This window comes from Chiloscyllium plagiosum, chromosome 17 (genome assembly GCF_004010195.1).
Source record: "Chiloscyllium plagiosum isolate BGI_BamShark_2017 chromosome 17, ASM401019v2, whole genome shotgun sequence".
NCBI classification, from domain to species: domain Eukaryota; kingdom Metazoa; phylum Chordata; class Chondrichthyes; order Orectolobiformes; family Hemiscylliidae; genus Chiloscyllium; species Chiloscyllium plagiosum.
The window spans coordinates 31,089,013-31,101,132 of NC_057726.1; the positions used below are offsets into that span (position 1 = coordinate 31,089,013).

A 12,120-nucleotide genomic window follows, 5' to 3' on the forward strand; every position below is an offset into this window, starting at 1 on the left:
ACAAGTCCTCACATGCCACAGGATGGGCATTTTACATGGAATAAACTAAGCTTTCTTTTCTTTAATGCTCTTGTAGTTCTCCTGGAATGTCACTCTTTGATTTTTATTTTCAACTATGTACAACATTATAACTCCAGGTATCCTGGAGGCTGATGTGGATAAACAAAGGAAAAGTCTTCCTTCTCCCCTCCTCCCCTCCTCACTGAATTCACAATGACTCCACTCTCTTCCGCTGCACTAAATCTCTGTTGATGTACATAAATCTTTCAATGTCATGTTTGTATTTCACAATTTGGACCAAATATATATTGGTCAGTTGATGAGATGGAGGGGAGGTGAATTACTTGATGCAAAATGCCTAGCATCTAACCTGATGTTATAGCCTCAGGAATTAGCAGTTGGTCAAATTTCTCATCAGTGGTGATACCCAGGATGTTGGTGATAGGGCATTCAGTGAAAGTAATATTTCTGAATGTCATAGGGAGCTAATTGGACACTAGCTAATTTAGTCTCTTGTGCTAGTTTTCTCAGTGAACTATTCACCTTGTCCATTTCCCTGCACTTATCAAATTAAAACTTGTCAAAAAGTGATTTGCATTTATGTAGTTTTGATGTACACAGCGCGTTTTAATGGAACAGTGCATTTGTTTCTCTTGAACATGTAGCTTCCATACACAGCATCAAAGCAGATCTAACTTGATACCTAGGACTGCATTTCCTTTTATAATTATTATGATAGTGTTAAACTATCAAACTTTTTCCTGTCACTTGAAATAGTTGAGGAATATAACACGTTACCATTAGAATGCAATGGCAGCTTTTAAACATCAATGTTTCTGTTCTCTTTGCTGTGCAATTGTCATCCAATAAATTAGAGATTGCATGTTTAGCTGTGCCTGTGAAAAGAGATAATAGATTTCACAAAAAAATTGTCTAAGGTGCCATCAGATATGTGTTTACAATATTTGCACTGAAAGTGCTGTTTATCGTTGTATTTTGAGATGCAGCCACTAAATGCTGTTTATAGGACTACTTTGGAGTGCTTCACTAAATATGCAGTGTAATATCCTTTATCATTGCTGCAACTATGTTTTTTATGAATTGTACTATTTGTATCCCTGTTTCAACATTTACTGCACAATTTACCAAGAAACTCAACCCCCCCCCCCCCCCCCCCCCCTTCTCAGCTCTGATGTGCTATATTTGCATCAGTGCGTAGCCTCAGTTTTTCACCGCACAATGGATTTTGCTGGTACCTACCCTGGTGTAAGGCACCAAGCTGACCCTCTGTGATTTGTCCATGCGTGGATCACCTTTATATTTGGCATATAAGTTGACCCCTGTTTTTAGAGCAAGGTTGGCTTGTATGCCGATATCTATAGTAAGTAAACCTAACATTCCAGTCCAGTGACCTAAACTTAAAAAGCTACCTTTGTTTTTTGCTTGAAATCGAGATCGATTTATTCTTTTCACTCAGGCTGAAAACCATATTTCTGAATAATTGCATATTGTAACAGTTACGTATTTGGATAGGAGAAAAGTAAATTTCAGGATAAATCTGTCAATGGTGCCATCTTGTGGCTGAAAATTTTATTCTATACATTGAAAGGTAATTATTTTTTCATTTATTGTGAATGACTTTGTAGTTAAAAACCATCTGCACTGCAAATTACTTTTATCAATGGGTGAAAATCTTGCAAACTTTGTTACGTACTCCTTTTTTTGAACTGGACGTTTTAACTGAATGCGGCTTTAATCATTCCTCAGCATAAAAGTTGTAGTTCATGTGGGTCCATCTTTTAATAATAATGGCAGAAAAACTGAATTTTTTTTAAGATGTGGAAAGCATTATGAAATAAATTGTACGTCAATGTGATTCAATGGCAGTACATCCTAATATAGTGGCATAATTGTTAGAATTTGTGCTTTCTGGCCAATTCTCACCACTTTTTCATGAGGAAGATAAAGTGGGACTTGTGTTTGAGGGTGCACCACATGCATGACATTCATGCAAAATGATCTCCACTTCTTTCTGATGCTAAATAGTACTTAGACTCCTTTGAGTTTCATTGTCTCACCTTTACTATTTTTGAGTACACCACAACCATCTGATGAAGGCGCAGTGCTCCAAAAGCTAGTGCTTCCAATTAAACCTGTTGGACTATAAACTGGTGTTGTGTGTTTTTTAACTTTATCTCATTTAGGAATCACTGAATGCTAATAATTTAATTCCTGGATTTGATTGTGTAGGCCCTAACTCTCTGGAATTGCATTCCATACTTCAGTGTCATTCTGCCTCAACTCCTTTGAGCTACCCTTTAAAACTCACCCCTTTAACTAAAAGTTTGAATTTTTATCCTTTTGACTTTACAGCAAAATAGAGAGAAACAACCTCCTTCAATCTACCTATCCCATGTCAGATAATCTAAGATTTCTTGCAGTTATTCTTGGGAAGACTAAAGTCATTGCTTTTAGTCACTGCTCCAAGCTATGTTTCTTAGCTGTAGACTCCACCCTCTCGATGGCTACAGCTTGAGACTGAACTAGTCTTTTCCCAACCTTGGTGTCCTATACAACCCAGATGAGTTCCTAAGCACACGTTTGTACAATTGCTAGGGCTACTTTGTTTCATCACTGTAACATCTACAACAAGTCCCATCCCAGTGAATCTTCTTGTCTTAGTTACTTGTATATTTGATTATTCCAAAACACACTGACTCATCTACTCTCCATAAACTTGAGGTCCTGCAAAACTGTGTCTTGGCTCATGGGAAGTCCCATTCACCAGAGACCCTGGTTCTCATGGTTCTGCATTACCTCCCAGTCAAACAACATCTTGTTTTTAATATTCTTGTCTTTGTTTTCAGATACTTCCACTCTCTCACCTTTGCTATCTTTGTAATCCTCTCCAACCCACACTACACTGCCAGATATCTCTGCTTATCTCATTCTGATCTCTTAAGAATTACTGAATGTTAATAACTCCATTGCTGAATTTTATTGCGTAGGCCCTAATCTCCGGAATTTCCATTCTGGAAAGCACCATTCTGCTTCATTTATGTCCTGTAGGCTACTCCTTAAAACTTACCTTTTCAACTATAATTTTGGTTATCTGTCCTCATCTTTCTATCTGTAGCTCAGTGTTAAAGTTTGTTTCATAGTGTGCCTATGGGATATTTCATTACATTAAAGGCGATGTGTAAATATAAGTTGTTGGTGTTGGCATTTGATTCTGGAATTTAGCCTGCATTTACACAACATTAGAATTGGTCCAAAATAAAATTACATCACATGGCTATTAAAGTTATGTAAATGTACTGAACTGGCTCATGATCATAGACATCGTATGAATGAAATTGGCAACCAGTTTTGTATTTTGTGCTATATGTCAAATTTAGTTCAAAAGCAATTCTCAAAATAGGGAAGCAGCTTCCTAAACTTGTTATTTTCTCTCCTCACAGTACCTTAATACTGTTCTGCAGCTGAAAGACGAATGGTGCTGGTTAAAACGACTGAAAGTAACCGTGTATGAAGGATCTGCTAATTGCACAATCTACTGCAAAGGTACATACATGTTCTTTCCATCAACTCTAAATAGTTAAATGGGTTAGCACATTAAACTTTGGTTAAAATTACTCTTTTTCTGATGGCCTAAAAATAATTGGAAGGAAATGTGAAGCTCTATTGGAAACTGAAACCCTGTAAGCAGCTGTAAATGTTCTTCATGATTCATTGGGTGGTATACTTCCACAGTGGTTAACATTCCTGTTTCATAGTGACAGGGCCCTGGGTTTGATTCCATCCTTGGGCAACTATCTGTTTGGACATGAGTTTGTACATTCTCCCTGTGTCTATATTGGTTTCTGCTGGGTGCACCAGTTTCCTCCCGAGGTCTGAAGATGTGCAGGTTAGGTGGATTTGCCATGGATGTGCAGGCTAGGAGGATCAGTCATGCTAAATGCAGAGTTATGTGGACAGGGTGGAGCCATGGGTCTGGATGGGATGCTCTTCAGAGAGTCAATGCTGATTTGATAGGCCGAATAGTGAAGTTTTTTTTTCTGCATGACTGTATTGGGAGTACTGATTAGTGTGTTTCAGAAGATAACTTGATAAATCAGAAGGAATATTTTCTAACTGGAAATCTGTCCACTCACCATCATTAACTTTATGCATTAGTGGGCCAGATTTTACTCAAAATAAGCGAGGCAAATGTCACTTGCTGTTATTTATGCAAAAACATTTTGACCACTTTGGATGAATCACTGATGGACAAACACAGATATTCAAATGTTGCTGAACCACTTTAATTTTAGCTTTGCAGAAATATCATCTTGCTGTCTAAATGATTAAAAGTAGAGAATCCTGGAAATACTTAAGTCTGACCTGTCTAGAAAGAGAAATATTCAAGTAATTACCTTTTAATAGCAACTAGCAGACTATAAAATTGACATAAAACTGGTAGCCAATCATTTAAAAAAAATTTAAAATGTCAACTCTGTATCTGTCATTTAGATCAATTTTTTTTCATAGATTGGCTGCTAGTGAAAGGTCAAACCTAAATGCTCCCTCTCCTCAAGTGCTGCTGGACTTGCTAAGTACTTCCTGAATTTGCTGTTTTCAATTCAGACTTTCAGCATCTGAAAGGTTTTGTCATCAGTTCTGAAGAACAGTTATAGAATTCAAAACTTTCCACAGATGCTGTCAGACTTGCTGAGGTTTTCCACCAATTTCTGTTTTTTGTCTGATTTTCTGTATCTGGTGTTCTTTCGGGTTTTTGTTTAATTTTGTCCTTGTATTGAAATGCCTTGGATGGTGTGAATTTGCTTTATTTGGGTGATAGATATTACCTAAACTCTCCAAAGAAAGTTGGTTCACATCATTTTGAGTTGAATTAAGTGTTAATTACTGAAAATCAAACCCTTAGGCATGGAAAATTTAATTATTCCAAGTAGAAGGTTTTATTTATTCAGGTTTTATTTGCTCAAGATTTTCTTTATTTAAGTTTTCCTTCTTCACTCCCTCTCATTCAGTGTTCATTATTTCTCCCTATGTTTCTTTTCTTTCTATACTTGTTTCGGCCAGATTTTTTGGTCAGCAGTGAATGAATTCCATGTGTCATTCGTTATACTTTCACCTGCCTGTGGAATTTCTTTGGGATTTTAAAGTGAATCTTGCTGTACTTGGAAAGCCACCACACACACACGCTGGCTTCTATCTACAGGGCTCTGAGATGGGATAAGTAACAACCAATCAGCTTAAAAAATGGTTAATGAGCAGCACAGACTCTGACCTGGGAAGTCCACAGTTAGAAAAGAGGCAAAGATAAACTAAAATATTTTAATTCTCCAACAATAAAAAGAATGGGAATACCACATATGAAAATATAAATTTTCAGTGCCAACTGACTTGTTTAATAACAATTAAGGCTTATCACACCAATGAAAATGTACTTACCCTAAAGTGGACTAGCCATAACATTTTTCTGGCAAATTTAGTGATCATCTATCACTTAAGTAGTGCAATACAACACTGTACCTGTATATATCAAATATGTGTTTCTCAGTGAGATGCCATTCTCATGCATCTTCTGATTGCCATGTTTCTATAATACACGTGTGGATCTGAAATTTGCTGCCTATTTTAGTAATGGTACGCACTGAATGAAATAATCCGTTTTTAGCATCCATTTGTAGCATGTAAGCCAGTGATCTGGGGTATTGTACTATTCCGGTGCAGTGTGTTCCACTTCTACTTATATTTGGTTCTGCATGGGAACAAGGGTAGGCATGTTGCAAGTTTTTTCATGGGTCACTCAAATCAGTTCAAAGGTCAGTCGGAGAGGTATTGACCTTTGAGAAATTAACTCCATATTGCCCAAATGCTGCTGTTAGATTTGAGGATTTGGGGACTCAATGAGGTCTTGGGAACCATCTGATTATTCTATGCAGTTGGAACCCATGAGCAATCCTGGATACTTGAGAGGTGATAGATATAGGACAGATGTCAGAGGTAGTTTCTTTATTCAGAGTAGTAGGGGCGTGGAATGCCCGGCCTGCAACTGTAGTATACTCACCAACTTTAAGGAAATTTAAATGGTCATTAGATAAACATATGGATGAAAATGGAATAGTGTAGGATAGATAGGCTTCAGATTGGTTCCACAGCTCAGCACGATATCAATGGCCGAAGGGCCTGTACTGCGCTGTCATGTTAGATGTTCTATATGTTCGTGTTCGGACTCGAGGAAGGCAGTAATACTCAACTGGTTCTGCGCAGAAGAGCTAAATTCAGGGAAACCCAGAGACACTGCCAACTTATGTGAAGGTAGCTCTCTGTGAAAGAGCCTGAATTGTGAAGTACTCAGGTCCTGGATTTCAGCCTGAAGAATCCAAGGCACTGCACTTCCAGGAAAAGAGATTGACCACTGGGCGATGACCAGCCATTGAGACATTTCAGTTCTGAGCAACTTCTGAGGGAATTTAAGGTATTATCTTCAAAAGTGAAGATTTAATGTCCCTTGTGAGAAGACAAAGTTTTAGTAAGTGTTATTACCCCTAATTTGAAACTTTATTGCTGGAACAGCACAGCAGGTCAGGCAGCATCCAGGGAACAGGAGATTCGACGTTTCGGGCACAGGCCCTTCTTCAGGAATGATATTACCCCTAATATCAATAACATCTGAGTGGATTGATGGGAAATTCATGTGATCTGACTTGATAACATTTATTATTTGTTGTACTCTCCGGGATATCCAACCACATTTTGTCCATTAACTCATTCATCGCATGCTAATTTTACATTTTAGAGTGTTGTTTCATTTGTCTAATTTTGTATACTAAAGTTTATTTTGTTCATTGAAAGCCATGGAATCTTGTGACTTTATTCTCTTAGAAAGTGCCGAGCATTTCAAACTTTAAATGAAGTTATTAGTCCCTAAGCAGATCATAAGATAAATTTGATGCTTTTTTCTGGGATCATAACAGTTGTTAACCTCCGTTGTTCTACATCAAAATTTGGTTGATTGAATTGATTGACTCGCATTTGCACTTCCTTCTCAATTCTTATGCTACTTAATCTGGTTAAGGAAGGAGATGCACAGTTGTTTGCCCTCCTCATCTTGGTCCTCGAGGCATGTTTCCCGTCACGCTTATTAGCTTGCATTTTCAGCAAATTACTGTGTCAGAAAATATTCAAACTTTAACCCACAAGCTCAAATGTAACTTATAGCATACACTATTTGGTGCCCTACTGCAACAAACTAAAGCCTATAACTTTTTAAAATCGCTCAAGTTCTAATCAAGTCAGAAGCTCCTGTCAATTTTTGAGATACTATATTTCTTTCTAGCATAATAAATGTTTTATGTATCAACACAAGCATAAATACTGTCTGGAATGAAAAGCTTTATATTTATCAAGAAGGGTTTTACCTGTTTTAGTATTTTTCCAGTTTGTAGAGAAGAAACGTTATCCATACTTAATGGGGCTCCTTGCTCACCCTTAATGGATCTTGTGCATCTTTGGATGCTTAGTGTGAATTAATTTTAATATTTGTACTTTCAGCTGACCATCTACAACAAAAGCATTGTCCTGTTTTCCTCATGCGGTGCTAAAAGTACCTAAGTAGCTCCCATCATAATGCAGTGGTTTATATCTTGGGAAATTATCCAGTCCTAATCAATATTATTATGAAATGAAAGTTTTATTTTGACCATTTTAAATAGCCCACTGTGATCTCAATTGAGAAACTATCAATCTGGGACCTTTCATTCGAAGTTGCAAAAGACTTACCACTACTTCCCTGACTGCTGAATAGATGACCTCTCTCAGATTTATGCAGTTGTTATTTGAAATTATATTGTTATTTCAAATTTATACACCATGTGTAAATTCCCTTTACTGACACTCAGATTCCCTTTGAAAGTCAGAATGAAAGAAATGGATTACCACTGCAATCTAATGTCAAACTAATTCAACTGGGAATGACAAAAAAAAATGTGTGGACTGCAAAAGATGGACTTTGTAGGCCTCTTTGTTTATTAAAAGATGTTTTAGCTTGTAATGATAGAATCCAGTCGTAGTCTATAATGACCACACAATTACAGCAGAAGCAGAATTGATGCTGTTTTACTAATTAGCTTTTCTTGAATGTACATCATGATGAAATGCACATCCAAAAGCACAACCAAGGGGTTGCCCTTGGTTCATAATTAAATACAACATAACCTTACCTCTTGTTCTTTGAAGATTTGCGCACTTTGAAATTAGTGTGTGGTACTTTGTTAAATGAGTAAATGTACCAGTTAGCACAAGATTTCTAGCAGATGAGTGCTTCATTCCATGTAGTGGAATGGGTTGCCTTTTTTCTATACTAAACCAGGTTAACAAGCCAAAAGAAACTGTTACGTTTTTCTACCTTTTTGTTCTGAAACTGTGAAAGAAAATGCTGTCAGGCCCAGAAATCCTGGCAAGGCCTTGCAAACCACCTTTCCTATTCAGGAGTAATCTCACTTCTGAGGAGTCAAAAACTTTTCATGATACATGCTGGGCAATTACCTCCATGTCGTCTTAGCATAGTCAGATAGGTTCAAGAGATTATGAATATCTGTAATGTATCAATAAACATGCTCCACTTCCAATCTTCCACCAGCCTCTGACAGCACAGCCACCAAACATCAATTACTCTGAAAATGTTTTGGAATGCAGGGTGTGATTTTCACAGATGAGGTAAGAAGAATGACAAGCATTAGAACTTTGTAAGTGATGAATGTAGAGGGCTACAGAGATAGGGCTGGAGAATGGGGCAAGCTGAATAGTTCTTTGCGGAGTTGGTACAGACACGATGGGTCACATTACTTCCTTCTGTACTGTATGATACTCTGATTCTAACTTAATCAGGCAAAAGTCCAAAAATCAGATTCTCACTGTGGAGGTAAAACTAAGTCCTCCCTTCTCGAAAGACAAGTTGCCCTTCTCGCTATCATGATTCAAGCTTGTGTTCACATCTTATTATTTTTAAAGCTTGATGAATTAACTTTGTCTTCTCAATTGAGATGCATAGATACTCGACTCGGCAATAGTCATCAGCCTGCAGAGGGAGAAGGAGTAGGACAGCAGCCAAACCACATCAAAGCGGAGCCCCTGGACCAAACAGGATCCACAGGATTTGATGCAATGATTGCGAGGCACATGAAAGCTAATGTAGACAATGCCTTGGGATGTCCCAAGCTATCATCCCTTGCCTATGTCAGTTGGGAATTCTATTCCAATAGCCTAGGAGAAAGTGAAGACTGCAGATGCTGGAGATCAAAGTCAAAAAGTGTGATGCTGGAAAAGCACAACCTGTCAGGCAGCTTCCAAGGAGCAGGAGGGTCAATGTTTCGAGCATAAGCTCTTCATCAGGAATGAAGACCTGATGAAGAGTTTACGCTTGAAATGTCAACTCTCCTGTTCCTCAAATGCTGCCTGACAGCTGAGCTTTTCCACACTTCTTGACTCTATCCCAATAGCCCTCAAGATAACAGTTGCCCTGAATTTCTATGCCAGTGGATCATTCAGGGAGCTTTAGGGACTCTGTCATTTCATCTAAATGAGCCCACTGATGTTTAATCAACTCACTAGTGCATTCAGGATGCCACTGATTCTCTCTTCACAACAATCACCAATATCTTTACCTCTTGACGCAGAGAGTCAGACAGCTTAGACTTGGGTGCCGTCACTCATTTTCCACAGGTTCAAGATGTAACCAATTGTGCCCACATAATGAGCAGAGTGACCTATCGTGAGCTATCAGAAAAGGATTCCATCACTTCATATTCAAATCATTTGACCACAACAGCCAGATAATGTAAGTCTGGCATTAAAAATCCAGGGAGCTACCATGGCTCATACATTCTGGACCACTCTCACAAGTGCCAATTTTTTTTCTAAAACCCATTGGCCCATATAGAGATGGTTTGGGTGACAAGGAATGCCCTCTCAACCCAGGCTAAAATCACCTTTCCGAAATCACAGACTGACACTGAGGAGAGGTACAATATTGTGTAAACTTTCTTAAGGGCCATTGTAGAGCAGTTTTTAGGTATCCTAGAAACGAGATTCCAATGCCTAGACTGGTCAGATGGTGCAGTGTCAGACAGATTGTCCTGCGTCATGGTGGTGTGCTGTGCCTTGCAAAGTGGGGGCATATGTTGACAAAGGAGAAGCAGAAGTAAGGAGAAACCTCTGAGGAGAAAATCTGCTGGGGATTCTCAGGCCAGGATAAAGGGAGGTAAAGAAAACAAGACAATGTTCCATTAAGCTAGAGACAACCTAACAGATACTGGCTTTCAGGGTGATGGAGTGGCCAGAAACATTTTCTGTACATGTTGCACTCTCATTTACACAGTCAGATGTCAGGTTTTTGTGTGTTGTTTTCAACATTCCTCATTGATTAAGCTAGATCACCATGCCTCTATAAAGAAGATAATAAGTGCACAAACCTTGCATAAATATTAGTGCTGAAGCATCGATAATGCAAGAAATACCTTTGTGACCAGGTGCTTCTGGATAGTTGTGCTAATATGAATTAAAGAGATGAGTCACAGTTGAAAGTTTACTCCTTAAATTATCCCATATTAATCTGCTTCTGTGTACCTTACTCCCTCATTAACCGTGCAAAGCTGCAGAATGCAATGAGACCTTGTACACTTGCAATACCTGAGTATCCTCACTGACAGTGCTTCCAATACCATGAGCTATGAGGCTTTGAGGTATTCTCTCCATTTGGCTCCATGATATGAAGATTGACGTGTGATATGGTCATTGCCAACCTCCTACCCTTAGATTTTCAAGCCTGAATTTGAGAACCCCAGACATGGAACACAAGCACTTTTTCTTCCTGGAGTTTGTAGGTATATGACACATGCTACCATTATCCCATAAGACCTTATATGAGGAGCTTCTATTGGATATCCCTGTTTCTGTTTTCTTCCCTAAATGTCATTATTGACATCCACATCTGGAGAGATCTGAAGTGCCTTGACTATAATCTGCATGTGATATCTGGTTTTATAATGGATGAGGCAATCACTAGTCATCAAGGTGTAGTGTTTGAGATCAAGCACTTCCAATTGTGGAAAATGCTTCACTACTGTTGCTTCAGATTACCTTCTCCAAACTATAACAGATGTTTGGAATAGTACAAGTCGATGTATACTTACAGAAGTTTGTGGGTGGGTGTATCTTGAATGTCTGTGTCACTGATGTGCTCTGAGAAGGTATTTGTTCTCACCCTCCTTCCCACTATACCTGGATGCTGCCCCAAAATCCACAACAAAAATGGAAGAACTCTGCCGACTGGTACATCCTTGTAGTAGGCATCATCTGGGGTCTCTGAGCCTCAGACACTCCTTTGTTTGAACTGCTGTAGACAATGGGGTCACTGCTTTGTCCTGGATAACACTCAAGAAGGTTAATATCATCCAGGACAAAGCAGCCCATGTGATTAACATGACATCCTTGACCTTCAACATTCAGCCTCTTCATCACCAATGCACAGTGGTGGTAGTATGGACTGTCTCCAAGATGTACAGCAATAACTCCCCAAGGCTCCTGTGACAGCGCTTTTCAAACCTGTCACCTCGCATCTGCAAGGATGAAGGCAACAAATCCGTGTGAGCCCCACCAATTGCTAGTTCCCCAACTAAACCACTCACCATCCTGACGTCAAACTATATTGCTGTCCTTCATAGTCACTGGGGCAAAATCCTTAAATTCCCTCTGTAACAGCACTGTGGATGTACCTGGACCAAATGGATGGCTGCTGTTCAAGAGCACAACTCACCCACCACGTTTGCTAAGGCGTTTGGGAATGGGCAATAAATGCTGCCCTAGTCAGTGATGTTCATATCCCACGAATAAGTTATAAGAACTATGGCACATGGTGAGTTGTCCCCATTGATAGGAAGCAATGTGTCTATGAAAGCTTATTACTTTGAGGGACCAAAGTGACTGTCAGCCTGTCAGTGTACATCATGCATATGACGAGGTGTACAGGCAATTATCCTGTTATGAGATGCCTGTGCAGTGCCATAGTGCGACCAGATGTTCCTATGAATACTGAATAAGTTAGCAGCAAGGGCA

At 38.9% G+C, this 12,120-nt stretch overlaps 1 protein-coding gene across 1 annotated transcript in view; it reads left to right on the forward strand.

The window, feature by feature from the left end:
* Positions 1-1,239: 1,239 nt before the first annotated feature.
* Positions 1,240-12,120, forward strand: part of zfpm1 (zinc finger protein, FOG family member 1) — a 41,199-nt gene continuing 30,318 nt past the window's right edge. Inside the window, exons 1-2 of the mRNA XM_043707520.1 lie at positions 1,240-1,266; positions 3,462-3,564. Coding sequence (XP_043563455.1) covers positions 1,240-1,266; positions 3,462-3,564 — 130 coding nt within the window. The remainder of the gene's footprint in view (positions 1,267-3,461; positions 3,565-12,120) is intronic.